Below are 16,604 nucleotides of genomic sequence, written 5' to 3'. Positions count from 1 at the left end.
AGGCTAGCCTCGAACTCACAGAGTTCCACCTGCCTCTGCCTCCCAAGTGCTGGAATTGAAGGCATGTGCCACCGACGCCAGGCTAAAACCAGTACTTTTTAAAATGAGATTTCATGAGATGGACTTCTGCAAAAATTCAAAATTTTGAACAAATTTAGTAGCTCTTGTTGTCATTCATTGAATTTAATTAAAGATAACTCTTGCCTTTATGGGGATTGTCTTGTTTAAAGACCAAATATTTATAAATTAAGTGGATGAATGAATGCTTATGTGAGAACAGTTGTAGGATGCCTGCCCCCAGAGGAATAACCAGCTTTCTTCCTCTGTATCCTTCCACCTCCCTCTGCACAGGTGGGTTGGACTCAGTAGGATAAACTTCCATGCATGTCTGTGATGTTCTTCTGTACCTCTCCAGCTCCCAAGAATGGAGCCTCTGTCAGTCAAGGGTCCTGAGTTTGCAAATGGCCATTGGGATTTTCGCTGAACAGACTCTTTACCCTCAGATACTCACCCTCTATTGATTGGAGAGAAACAATTAAAGGAGAAGTGTTTGCATCATATGCTCATACATGCAAAGTGGTTAGAAACCAAAATCACTGCCTTTCGGGTTTCTGTTTCTATGGCATCTTCAGATCAGAGGCTTGTGCGAGACACAGCACACATCCAGGCTTGCTGGCAGTCCTGCCCTGTGATTTTCCTCTGTGTAAAAGAATTGGTTTATTGTCAGGGTCACCTTCACCTTACTGTGAATTCAGGTTATACTTGTTTTATGTAGGAATGTTATCTTCCCCGCCCCATAACTCCCGACTCTTAGTAATTAAGTATTTGTTCTTCGGAGTGTGAGGTGGGGAATCTGTGATTGGAAAATTGAGAGAAGTTCTAAGTCTGAGCTTGTGGGGGCTTCTACCCCTCTACCTCCGGCCCATTATTAGATACCATATCAGATGTTTTGGTTTTTGATTTGTCAGTTATGGTTAAAGAGCGGAGGGTAGAGGGTGCTATTGGCCTATTTATAGTGCCTGGCCATAGTAAGTAAAGGTTGGTCATCCACACAAAGGGCACAGCCTAGACGCAGGAGCACTTGGTGGCATGCTTAGCGTTGGCATGTGGTGGTAACTTCTATACTGTTTTCCTTGGAAGACTAACCAAATTCATCACGTAGCCAGAAGTTGGCAGTGGATCCGCTTTGTCTATCATTGCAGTACATTTGTATGGTGACATTTATATAGCAAATAGAATTGGTTACATAAAGGCAGGCAGGCAGGACTGCCTGGCGGCTTTTCATTTTTCAGTCTGCTTTCACGTGTTCCTCTTGGTGCCCTGCAGTGAGTTTCTGCAATGCTCAGCGGAGATGTTTTGTAATTTTCAAACTTCCTTCTTTCTTAGCCTGCCCTCATTTAGGATATTCAGCATCCCTGCTGTGCTGCACGAGCGTGGACATCTTTGCTGTGATAAAAGAACAAAACAAAACAAACAAAACAAAAGCTTGTCAAACATGATTTGTTTCCTCCGTGTGTGGAGATCAGAGGACATTTTGTGGACACTGGTTCTCTCCTTCCACCATGGGGGCTCTTGGGCTCTAGCTCAGGGGGTCAGGCTTACCGCAAGCGCCTTCACCCACAGCCCACCTCATCAGTCTAGCTACAGTGATTCCCCCTCAGCCCCCCACACCCCCTCATGGAAACTGTTCACCTCTTCCTCTTTCATGGGAGTGCAAGTCGTGACAGTGTGTGCTGTGGTCAGAGGAAACCGTGGCTTTGCTTCTGAGGTTTGTGGGAGATGTGGGATACAAACTCCTCTGTCACACCGCTGACTTAAGATCTCCACAGAGTGACTTTCCTAGGTTTTCAATAGTAGTTGTCTGTGCCACCTCAAAAATCATCATTCACTGAGCAAGCACATGTTGTCACAACGCAAACCATTAGAGAGCCGCTTCTCAGAATCCAACAGAATGTAGACAAGTGGGACAGGAAAGTAGTGACCAGTGTGGACCTGGCGTTGGGCTTGGGCCTGACTGGCTTGCTTCTCAGTGGACATCTCTGATAGAAGCATGGATTATGTGTGGGAGGGTGTGAGGTGGTGCCGAGTCAGTAGTAGGAAAGGTCAGAGGTGTTGGTGTCTGTGGTTTTCCTAGAGGTGGCCCGTGACATATCAGCACTGGACAGGTAGAAGTGAGTCTCATGCATTTAAACACGTAGAAGTGAAGTGAGCCGCGCGAGTAGCACTGTTAACCTCCCATAGGTGAGGGTTTGCCAACCGAAACACCAGCATGTGTCTCCGATGAGGTCTGAGGCTTGAACCCAAAGCATGAGACTTGCAATATGGAAACTTCCAGGGTCTAGTCATTTCCCTTTACCACCCCTCCACACTGTTGTCACAGCCTGAAACGTGTAAATTAGCAGTCTGTCTTGGAATGACTTCTTTGCCTGTCACTTTCGAAAGAAAAAAAAAAAAAAAAAAAAAGCAGAAAAACCTTCAGGATCGGAACACGTGGTATGGCTACCTTTGACAGATAGCCACTACACCATGTGGTTCACTCTGTTTAATACATACCCAGACTGAGCTGGAGAGGCAGGGGCCGGAGCAGGGAAAGGACATCCTGAACAGTCTCCTGGAACATGGAAGTTTGTGTCGACTTTAGGTGCCTTTTCTGTATTTCAGAACCATGGCATAATTTTCCCCCAAAAGAACATAACCTGGGAGAATTGATAGGTTGTAAACATAATGATCTGGAAGAGAGGTTTGTGCTTCCTGCATTTTGAGCGGGTGGGAGGCCATCTGCTTCTCCATATGGAAGTGCTATCCCTCCTCTGTGCGGACGCCAGCGTGGTTAGAAGCCAAAACAACAGGAGGAGACAGCCCGGTTCCTCCTCTTTACCTCCGAGAGAATTAATGAAGCTCATTCTTTATTTAGAGTTCAGATTTCCTGTTGTAGCTAAGGTCGCAGAATTCACTGTGACCTCCTGAAAACTCTGCCTGTGATGTCTCCCTTAATGAACGGTGTAGAATGAGTAAGTTCAGTATTCCTCTGAGTGTTTTTATTTACATAGTAGGTTAGTAAACTTGTTTTTAAATGGTCCCCCTAAAATCCAAAAGCGGTTAGTTTTCCTCTCAGTTAGGGTTTTTGCAAAGTACTTTTGCGCTGGCCTGGCAGCTCAGTGCTTGCCTCGCAAGGATGAGGTGCTAGCACTCATCCCAGGCACCACAAAAGACAATGAAATTTCCCTTCTTGTTGGCTTCTTGTTTTAAGACTTTGCTGACTCTGTGGATGATGAGTGCTTGGTAAAATTACTGAAAGGATGCTGCCTCAAGAATTTACAGCGGCCCTTGCAAGCTGAGCTGTGTTTCAACCACATTATGGAAAGGTAAGAGCCGGCCTGGATACAAGTTGTGGCTTCAGGGTAATCTCTGGGACAGAGTGATGTGCCAAGCCTGTATCACGAACAAAGCTACAGTCTGCATGGGCAATAGCTTTATGTTTATCCACTCAGTGTTTAAGGATGGCCCATTTCTTGTATGTGCGGTGATCCTCTTTGATAGCAATGACGGTGCTGCCCTGGTGTGAATTGGAGCCAGGGTGAATGGCTGTGGATGAACTGGTAGCCACTGTGTTCTCCCCAAGGGCTGTAACTGTTCACTGTGCACAACGTGGGCCCAGTAACAGGGGTCCCTATGATTGTCATAAAGAAGCCGGAAGCTGCATCTAATGTCAGATCTCCTGATTTTTAAACACACATTGGCTCAGTGTTTTTGAAAACACTGCAAGCCATAAAGATGGAGGCCATACAATGTCCTTCCTCACAACAGTACTTACGAGAATATAGGGCACAGTATCTACTTCCCAAATAAGGCAGGTCCCTGTATTTGGTGAACATATTAAAGAACTATATGTGCAGTTGTAATTTATTGATGTTTTCATTAGGCTCAAGGGCCGGTGGGTGATAGCAGTGGCCCTGTGTGCTGCTTGCTTTGTTTTATTGACTCACAGTGCTTCAGGATTTGTGTTCTGACATCACCCTCTGTGGAAGAGTTTTCCTACACCGCTTGCTTAGAGGCCATCGTCATGTTGATGTCATGTTGAACAGCTTTTGGATCTCTTAAGCAATGTAAATTTGAGTTGCAAATTTCTGGGAGGGCTGGCCTATTTGTTGTTCAGTTTCAAAGAGATGTGTTTTGTTTTTTTGTTCATGTCAAAAGTGCAGGCAAAAGGAGGCCATCATCTGGGCTTGTTCCTTGCCAGCGAGTGGGTTTCTTTTAATCTGCGTTCTCCAAAGCACAGACTCTGCATTCCAGGCTTAAGGTGTCAGCTCCAGCCACCTGCTTTCTGTGTCTAGGGCCTCATTGCCTGCGTGACCACTGAGACTCAAAGTCTCAGGTCTCTCCGCAGACCCCAGGGCTCGCCAGCACAGCCAGTCTTGCTCTTGCTTCTTCTTGGCATCTGAGAGTAGTTTGGGTGATAGCCTGGTAAACCGAGCTATGGATGATTGTCATTATGTTTCATTTATTTTAACTTTATTTAAAAGGTTACAAATTTATTTACATTACAAATTTATTTTTAAAGTAAGAAATAAAAATAAGAATCACACAGTAAAGTTAACCTGGCACAAAAACTATACAAATCAGTGAACAGTCAAGAGCACCCATTCAAAATAGAAGCCATGGGGTTTTACATTGGATTTTATGCTTTTAATAACCAATATATTTTTATGTGCTTATCCAACACCAAAAACAAAAACTCCATTGCAGTTAGAGCTGGAGACACAATTCATTCTAGATTCAAAAGGCTGTTTGTTACTCAGGCTTTTCCCTGAACTTATAGATTTCATAACGGTGCTGAAACCAGACCGCCAGCCATGTAGCCATTGCCCGTTTGAAGAATTCTAAGATGATGTTTGAAGGAAATTGATGCTTTGTTAAACACAAAACTAATGAGACTTCCTCATTACCAAATTTAGAGTTGCATGCTCATGAAGGTGATCTTGTCCTCTCTGGTTCATCTTGAAGGTCTCTGTGTATAGATCTGCCTGAGAGACAGTGCCATATCGCTGCTGGCCATACTTTAAGGAACAAAAGATTTAGTGTATGGAAGTGTACTCCATTCCAGAGGTTAAGGACCATATCTGTGGGACAGAAGCCTTCCTCTTAATGTTGTCTGGGAAATGAAGAATGATACTTGTTATAAATGATACTTCTTGAATTTTGTTAAGACTTAACTGATTTTCATTTGTCTTTTTAGTGAAAAGCTACTGAAGTATGACCACTATCTGGTGCCATTCACTCTGTTTGAGTTGGCATTTTTGTTTAAAAGCCAAGGGGAAATTGACAAAGCCATAAAGGCCCTAGAAACTGCAAGGTGAGTATTGAACCTGATTTGTCCTAGTGACGTGGAGTGAGAGACATCAGTGCCAGTTCAACACCAGCAGTGACATGGTACTCCATAAAGCTGATGAGCTAATGCCAGCTAATGTGACTGCTTTTGCTAACTTGGGTTTATTTTTGTGTGTGGGCTTTTGCTGTAGTTGTGCTGTTTCAAGACTCTCAGTCCATCGCTGTATGGCTACCTAGAGATGTTATGTGTGCACCTAGCTGGCCAGCTTCGGCTTACTGTCTTGTGTAGTAGGAGTCAGCAACCGTTTTCTGCAAATGGCCAAGTAGTAGGTATTTTGGTCTCTGAGTATTGGATTTAGAGTGTAAGGTGCCCATTGACTGCACTTAAATACATTGTAAGTAACTGTAGTGTAGAAGATAAGTGAACAGTGGGGTGTGTTCAGAGCTGGTCTTTGGGTCATAATTTCCTGTCCCCAAAAAATACTGTCACATAAGTCATATCTACCATTTCCTTCATGAACCTCTGATCATGTGAAACTCTTTCCTGCATTCACTTCTTTCTTCTATGGAAGCTCCAAGCATCTCTGCTCATTTCTGCTAGATAGTGGCCCACACTTGTGATCATGGCCTGCTTTCAGCAGTGCAAAACCCTGTGGTCTGTTTGTCTGGAGCACATGGGGCAGTAGAAAAAGAATGTCATAAAAACTCTAGGTCAGTGAGTAGCTCACACTTGTAATTCCTACTGTAATTCCACACAACATCGCTGTAAGTATGAGGCCAGCTTGTGCTATAAAGTGAGACCTTGTGTCAACAAACAAACAAACAAACAGTAAACGAAGCAAAAACTTCTAGGTTATAAATAGCTCAGTAGTCACTGGTTTATTTCTTCAGATTCACTGAATGTCTGTCATATGCCAGATACAATGAAGGCCATGGAAAGGCGGCTGCAAACTGATCAGGGAATGCTCGGCAGGGTTAGCTGGAGGGAGGTATCAGAGAACGGAGAGTATTATGATGAGATGTAGTATTGTCCTAGGGCACCTGAGATTCTTCGGAGGAGGTGATGATATAGTTGACACCAGCATAAGTAAGGTAGTTTTGAAAAGATGGGTTACCAGAATGGCTGTGTAGGGAACATCATGCACAAGATGTGGCTGTAGTTTGGTCAGTAGGTGGATAGTGATGCTTTTTTTCTGACTGGCAAACACTCAGAGCAACAGGTTTTTGAGAAGAAAGAGACACCTCTCCAGGCTGTAATACTTGGAGGTGGCTGCTAGACATCTACATGGAGATGGTGAGCTAGAGATGAGATATGCAGCTGTATTCAGTGATAAAGTCAAGGCCACATGGATACAAGCTGCAGTCCCCAGCACAGAGAGTGCTGGTCAAAACCATCATTCCTGAGGTGGTTAAGCTACAGAGCCAGAGATGGAGGTCTTGTACAGCGCCTGGAACATTCCAGTTCTAGGATTAAGCTGTAATATTTGAAAACAAAGATCTTAATAAGACTAAATGGAGTTAAGAGGATAACAAGTTGTTGTTTAATTTTTTACGCATGTCAAGGTTTATGTAAGGTTGTTCAAAAGAGGTAAGTGCAACACATGGTTCAGAATATTAAAAACTTGTCCACAAACATGAAGACCTGAGTTCTATTCTCAGAACCTGCTTAAAGGTAGAAGAGAACCAACTCTACAGAGTTGTCCTCTGACCTGATCACAGACTCTGTGGCATGCATAGCCCACCAATACATCATATGCACATCCAATAATGATGATGAAATCGCTGCATTCATACAACTGGTTACCAGCTAAGAAGCACTCATATATGAAAAGCCAAAAATTTGAAAACCATGGGAATGGTTGCTAATGAGTGCATCTGCCAAGAAGGTGTGCAACGTGATACCAAAACTATAGAGGTCATGTATAATCTTGACAGGAAGGTGAGGAGAGGATGGAGTCAGCTTCTATGGTAAGGGTTAGGGATGTTTGCTGTGAATAGAGTATAATGGGGGTGGTGGTGGGGAGCTTAGGGCCATGGAACCACCAGGCTCTTCCTAAAAGAGAAATGGACAGTCTAGGAAGAAGCCACTTTAAGAGGTAACATGTTGGACATGAGGACAGCTGATGTTTCAGCTGTGGTGTCTGTGCATCTTCAGAGGGAACCGTGGGGGTCACTGCACTGTGCATCTTCACAGAGAGTTGTGGGGACACTGCACTGTGCATCTCACAGGGGATTGTGGGGACACTGCACTGTGCATCTCACAGGGGGTTGTGGGGACACTGCACTGTGCATCTTCACAGGGAGTTGGGACACTGCACTGTGAGCACTGCTGCTTCAGACATTCACTGATGGAGCATAGTCAGAGCTACTCAGTGCAGATGGAGCAGCAGGAGATGCAGAAAGACAGTTCTTTAGCACTGAAAAGTACTCAAAGCCACCACTAATGCAGGCAGTACCCGTAGAGCAAACACAAACATACTTTCCCATCATTTCAGGACCGTATCTGTCTCCAGTTCCCCTTCATAGCATGGGCTTTTCAGAGTGGACAGAAACTGAGAAAATACTCAATTGTTCTTTGGTGGATCTTAGGAACAGGTTCATTTTAATCTGTGAACAACATCGTACTAACACTCATCAAAGTTACCAAGAAAGTGTGTTTAAATAAATTAAAAAAAAAAAGATAGAAAAACTACTTCAAAGCAGGTGTCGGCTGCCTGTCTGCCAAGGCAGGGTTTGAAACCAGGAGACATAAATTGCAACTGTTCCATCCATTTTGCCAATTCCTAACAATTTTAGCAAGGAGAGGTCAACATCATTGTCTTAGGGTTTCTGTTGCTGTAAAGAGACACCATGACCACAGCACCTCTTATAAAGGAAAACATTTAATTGGGGCTAACTTACAGTTCAGAGGTTTAGTCCATTATCGTCAAGGTAGGAAGCATGGTGAGACACAGGCACACATGGTGCTGGAGAAGTAGGTTGAGAGTTCTACATCCAGGTTTGTGGGCAGCAGGAAAAGAGATACTGGGCCTGGCTTGAGCATTTTGAAACCTCAAACCCCACCCCCAGTGCCACACTTCCTCCAACAAGGCCACACCTCCTAATAGTGCCACTCCCTATGAGCCTTTGGGGCCATTTGCATTTAAACTGCTGTGGTCAAATTTTCAAGTAATTTTTGGATTTTGTGCTCCCTGCTTTTCTATGGTATTGCAGATTGACCTCGGATTCTCTGTGTGCCAGACAGTTTCTCTACCAACATGTTGCACCGCTGACCTGCTTGTGGCCCTTTCTCACAGTGGTGTAATTGTGTCATTAGTGACAAAAGCACTGATTACCTGCATAAGAACTGGAATAAATGGTTTTGGGTCACAGGGTAACCCTGCTGTCTTTGTCAGAGTAGTTTCATGTGAGTTTCAAGGTGCTTTTCTTCTGTTGAGTAATGGGTTGTTGACCATTGTGTTATATGTACCTGACTTAACATTTTCCTTTAAAACTAGAAGCTGAGCCGTTTAGCAATAGTTAACAAAACATGCCATGCCCTCATGACCTTGCTGTAGTTGTGGTTTGATAATTAGAGCGTTGCAATTCAAAGCATGACCTTTTAAGTCACTACCAGGGAAGCTTCTGGAAACCCAGAATCAGAAGGCACAGAGGAGGGGTGGTGGTGCCCTGCTAGACAGAGAAATGCTGACTGTATAATTTTATTCTTCATTGTCTTCAGAAACAACTACAAAGATTACTCCTTGGAATCTAGACTACATTTCAGAATTCAAGCAGCCCTTCATCTTTGGAAAAAGCCATCCTCAGACTGATCGGAATGAATGCACAGGATGGAATTACCACCAGTTAACATGGACTCTTGCTATGGAGATCAGTCCTGGCCAAGGTGGAAACATAAGGGAAACTATTGTCAGGCATTTCCTGTCTCCTGAGTGGCTTACTGTTGGTCTACATATTTTCCCCTATGGAATGGCATTCCATATTGTATAGAAATTCTTATACTCTGCCTTTAAAAAGAATTTCACATTAGATTTCAATTGAGGGGTAGTCTTTTAAAAGACTGACAGGTACAATAAAGTCTAGTTAGATTATTTATTTTTTTAATGTGAAAATTAATATTGTTCAAGTAGAAAATGGCTTTATAAGCTGAGCCGTTTTTTAGATTGGCTTGTCCTTTAAACTTCAGAGATATTTTATTGCTTAGTATTTAGATCTCAGAGTGGAAAATAATATCACATCTAAAGTAATATAGCAGTGGGTTTCTGAAAGTTCTGGAAGAGAGAGGCAGAGGGCCTGAGGGGTGGAGTATTCCTAGGCTGAAGGACCACTTCTGTACGAGATGATGCAGTCGTCAGCTCATGGGTTTCCATCCTCAAGCAGTTGCAATGGTGATGTTTTTCAGAAAGGATCCTGTATTTGAATGTACTCATATCTGGTTCAGTAATAGCATTCAGTATCTATGGGAAGAAAAAGCTGTATTCTAGAACTCTCTAACCTTAGTGCTGAGCCTGAAATATAGACTATGACTGCCTTTCTTATAGGAAGGAAAAGTCCCTGTTGCTTTAAATGACATGTAAAACATCAATCATTTTTACAGTTAGGATGTGGCTGGCCCAGTGCTAATGGTTTTTTTTTTTTTTCTCTTTCCATTTTTTTTTTTCTTTCTGGGCTGTGTTTTAGTTCTCTGAATAGGATACAAAACCAGAGCATGGAGCTGGATGAGCCAGGCTCTGCTGCTGGTGAGCAGATGGCCTTTCTAGAGTTCCCATATCTGTCAATCACTGTGTCTTCTTCATTTGAGAACTAGAAAAGGAACAGGTGACATTAATGGTCTCTTTGAGTTTTAGAACCGTGAATCTCTTGTTTTTTAGGTATTTTCAACAATGTTTAGCATTTAATCTACACTCTTCCCATTTAGAATGTTTTGTAGTATTTTTTTAACCCATACCCTGTCTTCCCAATCCTAATAGTAGGTGTTACAGCTAAGGGCCAGATTCCATCTAGTGAGGAAAACACTTCATGAGTCCATGAATCTGGGTTTTTGTCCTGGTTACCTGTCTAGGTGGTAATGGCTCCACCTTTCCCAGGCAGAGCCCTAGGTTTGTAGTTAGGAGTCCCTGTGTGTTGGTGAATAGTTAACAACACAAAACAAATAACTTAGCCTTTCTAAGACTTGGGTTTTCTGGTGGGAATGGCTTAAGGTAGCACTCCGTGCTCTGAGGTCTCGGTTAGATTGTGCATTTTGTAGCTTTCTGTAACCTGGGGAGGCTGTATACATTTGTGTGAGTCTGATAATTATGGCTCTGTGCATGGATTACAGAACCTATAAAAAAAAAGTATCAGCTGCATCTTCAGTCTCTGCTGTAAAATGAAATGAATGCAGGCATTCAGAAACCTTTCAGTTTATGCATTTAGCAATGACAGTGGCCCAGATTATGGAGTTGTTCCTCTGTCCCTTACTGCAGTTCCCCATGCTCAGCAGGCATTGGAATTGTGTTACTTAAGGTACCATTTGACCAATATTGAGGAAATATTTATTGAAGAAGGTGATTAATACACTTTGAGTGAGAGGACCATCCCTTCAGATAACATGGGAACAGATATCATTATATCACATTACTATGAATTATACAACTAGCTACAGATGGAAGGGGAAATATATTGTCATAATACTATAGAAATATGTTCAATAATTATGTATATATATATAACTTTGAAGGAAAGTTTATAAATTCTTTAGAAGAGCTTTGACAACATTATTTTAAAAACATATATAGTCATATTATTAAAGAATATAACTGGGTGTGGTAGCACATTCCTTTATTTAATCCCAGCACTTGGTAGGCAGGCATAAGTAGCTCTCTGAGTTTGAGGCCAGCCTGGTCTATGTAAGAGTTCCAGGATAGTCAGAGCTATATAGTTAAACCATGTCTCCAAAAAAGAAAAACAAAAAGATTATATACCCATATTTTCTGAGAAACTGTCAGAGCTCATGCTCTATAACAATAAATTCCCATTCTGATCTGGTATAAAATGAGAAAAAATTAAGCTGAAAAATGACCATTTTAGGGGCTAGAGAGATGGCTCAGCAGTTAAGAGCACTTCCTGCTTCTCTAGAGGACCAGAACTTGTTTCCATGCATGTAAGGTGGTTCTCAACTGTGTGTAACTTCAGAAGATCCAACACCCCCTGCTGGCCTCTGTAGGCACCTGAACAAACACGGCATATATTCACACAGAAGAAACACACATATACACATAGGTAGATAATCATTTTTAAATGATGGCGTTTACATTATCAAACAAGTTCACCTATGGCATTTTTTTGTTTTGTTGTTGTCTTGCTTTTATTACTCATATGCTCTTTCGCAGATAGCAGTGTTTACCTGGTGGCTTTATAAATGCTATGCAATAGAATTAATGCCACAGATATTTATCTATTTCCTGTCATGGTCAAGATGCTGTACTGGCACCAGTTTCTTCGGATGTTTGTAAGGGTCATCTTTTAAAATCTGTCTTGTGATTTAGGATGTTTTGTGGAGAGCAAGTGCCCAAGAGACAACATTTTATGTAATTGTCCAGTGTTCTGATTGGTGCTTTGTAAATATAAAGGTTGTGTTTCAGAGCTTTGGTGAGTAGGAAAGCCTACAAGGTTAATAACTACACCAACACCTGCGTATATTTGAACACTTGCTCTTCCTTCATAGAAGATATGTTCCCAAGTTGCAGAGCACACAGTGCCTTTCCATCTGTCCTGAGAACAGGAGAAGACGTGGATAAGCACTACAGGGATATAAATTCTAGATTCCTAGGAGTGAAGGACAATCTGTAGCCTTAGAGCAACCCATTAGTCCAACCAGCTCCTTGGACAGGGGTGAGTTCAGTAGCACTGGGTGACTGTCATTCCTCCCTGGTGTGAGTGCCTGGGTTAACTGAATTGGAGGTCAGGTCATTTTACAATTTTTGTTTGTTTGTTTTTGTTTTTCAAGACAGGGTTTCTCTGTGCTTTGGAGGCTGTCCTGGGACTCGCTCTGTAGACCAGGCAGGCCTCGAACTCACAGAGATCCAGTAGAGCCCCATTCCCTGGGCAATAAGAATACTTTAAAAACAGCCTTTAGGACCAAGTGGAAAAATTAGTTCTGGTATTATTCTGGTTAATTCTGTAGACACTTCATTTTCCTATTTCTTTCTTCCCTGTTTTCCCTGTATTCCCGAGTCACCGATTCTGGTGCATTAGTTGAAATTAGTGAATGAAGCTTCCAGTGATTGAAATCCTAAACGTTTGTAATTCATCAGGTCTGGATCTTAGAAAATTATTTCATCCTTTTCAGCCTTTGAACTTATTCTTCTTCTGCCCTCCTGTGGCAGGTGTGCTGGCCACCTGTCAGCTGTGGCTGCTGCACTTCTGCAATGGCCGTAGGTGGTGGGACCTTCCTTCTTGCCTGCTGCAGTTCTCAGAGGCCTCCTGGGTTCTTGCCCCCTGGCAGTCTGACATTTGCTTGCTGTCTGCTGTGACTGCCCACTCCTCGTCTGTTACATATATATCAGTTTCAAATATCTCTCAGTGGTTTTTCCCCCCAGTTTAAGTGCCCTTAAACTTTCATTCTTCCCGTGTATTCCGCAGATGAACATTGGTCTTATCCACCTCATGCCCCTGTGTGTGTGCCCATCTAAAAGTTCTTATTCTTAAGCTTGCTAGCTTAGTTCTATTTTTTGTAAACTATCTTTATATGCAACAGTAGGTAGGTAGATTTCAGGAGTAGAGTAATTTCTGAAAAATTTAGTGAACCCTTTGTGATGCTTTTACATTATCAACATGCTGACATTGACCCTCTTAGCTAGTCCAATATAAAGATTGTTAGGCACAATTTACCCACTTAAGATATAACATGGAAGATGATTTATCTGAATTCAAATATTTTAAGCCTTCCAGTTGCCTATTATGAGTATTTTGAGTGTGTGTATTATGATATACAAAAATATAAATTTTAATCTCTTTAAGCACATCTTTATTAGATACAGTGATAGATCTAATGTATCAATAAACTGGTCTATAGGTAAGTGATATAAACCAATCCATATTGGCTAATCCTTCATGCCCTTTAAAGAGTGGAAGGATTTCTCCAAATTGCTCTTCCATAGCCCAATTATTTACATATTTTTCTCTATGTATTAGGTTTCTAGAATCCTGCCTCCCTCGTTCATATCTTGGTCTTTTGTACATTTGCTGTTAGCTTTTATTACTTTAGAATATTGAACTTGAAATGTAATGTAAAGGTCCCATCAGACTCTATCTTCAAGGAAGATGGAGTTTGTGTTGATGATTACATCTGATCTGGACAGATTTTCCTATGTGGGGACACATTTAAGTCCATTCCAGTCCATTTACTCATTACTTCAGAAAGAAGTGACAGAGGAACTTTCTGTGTGTTGAGATGGCTGAGCAGGTTCTCAGCCTGAACCATTCAGAGGATATATAGAGTGAGAAGACTAAACCCCATGCACTCATGTGTGCAGTGCACAGTGACGTGTTCAGCGCAGTTCTACTGCAACAGGACTGTGTGCAAAGATCAAAGCAGATGCCTCACTGTGTTTAAATAATAAAGACTTCTGTACATGCCTGCAGCTTGAATTATATTTTGTCTTATTTTATTTTATTTATGGTGCTAGAAAGGGCTGGTGTATGTCTTGTAAGTGCTCCACAACTGAGCCACGTCCTCAGCCCCAGGTTGACTATCCAGTAGGAAAAATCAAGGCACAGTAGTAACAGACTTACTGACAGTAAACACATAGTGCACCTTGTATGTTAACTAAGTAGTTCTTACACTGTGTAATCTAGAGGATGAACTTGGTACGTATGCATATTACATTGGGTGCACCTTAACTTTTTTTTATTGCACCTTAACTTTTCTTTTCCCCCTTTAGGACTGAATTAAAAGTCTTGTTTGTTTGGGTACTAAAAGAAAGTACAAAGAAATTGTTTTCAATGGGACAGAACAGACAATAACAGTATCTGGATAACTGAACACATTAAAGAATATTACTTGCATTTATTTCTGAAGGAATTGCATTATTTTGAGCTTGAAATATACCCAGTTTGAAGGTGTGACACATTCTGCTTGAGGAATTATACAGATTTCTAACTTCAGTCTTGCCTTTAATAGAGCAGAGTGCCCAAGTTTTGGAGATAGTAAATGAGTATAGATAAGTCTTCACAAATTCCCTTATATTCTGAAGTGGGTTTTTTTTTTCTTCTTCTTCTTCCCCATAATGGACAGTTACATGCTTTTTGTATGGTTCTTCTCTTGCCCACTCCTGTCCCAGGGTACTGGCACACTGCTGAGTAAGCACTGGACCACTGAGCCCCCAGCCCAGGTGATCTGTATTTAAGGAAGTAATTTACATGAAGAGAGAGATTGTGGCAAACATTTTAAATCTCAGGCTTTGGGTTTTATTTAACGATGAAAGAAAATATCACTGTTGGGTCCAGATTAGCCAAGATTTACAGAGATAGACAGCGTGTGCCACTGACGTGTGCTGTACAGGAAGGCACTTAACAGTTAACAGTGTGCTGCACTCAGTCACCGTGTCATGGGGGGGGTGGTTCTACAGCCAGGTGTTTATCTTTTTCATCATTTCTCTTTTTGCTGACTGTTAGCATCTGAACACCTGAAAGAATATTATCTGTCTCTTTATAGATTACTATTTTAAAATATTTATTTTAGATGTCCATAGAATTCTTAATTTTTGATGCAAGTTATATACAAAAGCATATATATATTTAATAATTGAGATGTATTATTTTATTGTACAACTTATTTCCAAAGCATCAAAGCATTTACTTTGTAGATGTTTGTCTTTTGAGAATTTTTTTTTTTTTTTTTTTTGCCTCAAAAATACAAAAAGTCTTCTCTTCTGACTTGTAAGAGGCCTTCATGGTAACATTTGCTTTTCACTTATTTTTGGCTTAAGCAAAAATTTGTAAACTAATTTTGAGTTTCCAGTTGACTCAGTCGGGTTCCCATCTGTACTTAGGAGTCAGTGTCATGCTGGTCAGACTTGGAGGTGTCTTGTCTCGACCTCCTTTCCTCATGGTACTTGAACATGGTCTTCTGTGTTCATTCTCAGCCGCCAGTCTTACAGAGGAAACCCACTGTAGAACTTGAAGGGGTTAGGACTCTGTAAAATGAATGTGTTATTAACATCTATCTGCTAATCAATGGGTTAGGTTCAGGTCCTAGAGAGGGAAAGAGACCATCTGGAAAGATTTCATTAGTCAAGGAGGAAGAAGAAAAGTATGAACTATATTTTTCATGTGTTCCCATGATTTCGTATGCTGACTTTGTGTTAATGTTATCATCTGTGTTGTGTAAGTGAATGTAGAAAAGATTTAAATTTTCAATATGAAGACAACAGTTCCTGTTTCTATTTTTACAATTTAGACAGTTTTGAAAACAGATGTCATATTAGAAATTGTATTTTTAAGTGCAAATAATTTTCTTCTCCTTCCTTTGTACCCTATAGAAGGCTCTGTGTTATTAGATACGGATTTAAGTTGCCAGATTGTTTTCAGAATTCTATATTTTCATATTGCTGTAACCAGGTTACCTACAATGTGCAATTGATTTGTTATTTAAATAAATGACACTTGGTGGAATTACAGTCTGTTCTGCTTGGTCTGCATATGAAAGCTGGAATTAACATCCATTTGTCTGGCCCTTAATTGCCATGAGATACAGGCTTGACTTGACTTTTTGTTTCTTGGTGAGACTTCCTTTTTTCTCCTCCTAGTCGTATAGGCAGGTGTGAAGGCTCTTTTTTTTTTTTTTTTTTTTTTTTTTTTTTTTAACTCCATTTATTTGGACAACTTTATTTTTTCAAGCACCGATTATTCAAAGAAATCACGATGAAAACATCCTGTGTTTCAATAACTCCAGTTAATGGAATGCCCTTGCTCTTGAAGAGGTGCCACCGGTTGTGTTGAAAGCCATGTTTTCCTCATGGTCCTTCTTGGTGGGGACATAAGTGACCGCTAAGAACGCTGTCATCAACTTAGTGATTTGTGAGCCAGAGAAGTAACTTAGAGTCTGTACTTCACACAGTAAGCCAAAGTTGCACGGCTGACCTTTGAACTGTGTGACTGGGGACCTGGAAATTAATGGAAGCACAGTAACTAGCTGTGATCTGTGCTTGCCAGAGCTGGAGCAAACGACACAAGGACCGGCAGCTACTGCCTTTCAACTAATTGCCTTGGTGAAGGCTCTTTTTAAAGCCGTG

General features: G+C 41.4%; 1 protein-coding gene across 4 annotated transcripts in view; it reads left to right on the top strand.

Moving 5' to 3' along the window:
• Positions 1-15,989, top strand: part of Ttc39b (tetratricopeptide repeat domain 39B) — a 99,950-nt gene extending 83,961 nt beyond the window's left edge. For all 4 annotated transcript variants that reach the window (XM_051188117.1, XM_051188118.1, XM_051188119.1 and 1 more), the window contains 3 exons: positions 3,251-3,365; positions 5,237-5,353; positions 9,050-15,989. In XM_051188117.1, coding sequence (XP_051044074.1) covers positions 3,251-3,365; positions 5,237-5,353; positions 9,050-9,140 — 323 coding nt within the window. In that variant the 3' untranslated portion in view covers positions 9,141-15,989. The remainder of the gene's footprint in view (positions 1-3,250; positions 3,366-5,236; positions 5,354-9,049) is intronic.
• Positions 15,990-16,604: the final 615 nt, after the last annotated feature.

This window comes from Phodopus roborovskii, unplaced genomic scaffold (assembly GCF_943737965.1).
Source record: "Phodopus roborovskii unplaced genomic scaffold, PHOROB, whole genome shotgun sequence".
In the NCBI taxonomy this organism is placed as follows: Eukaryota; Metazoa; Chordata; class Mammalia; order Rodentia; family Cricetidae; genus Phodopus; species Phodopus roborovskii.
The sequence above is the reverse complement of the archived record's forward strand: the minus strand, read 5'-3'. Positions and strand labels throughout refer to the sequence as shown.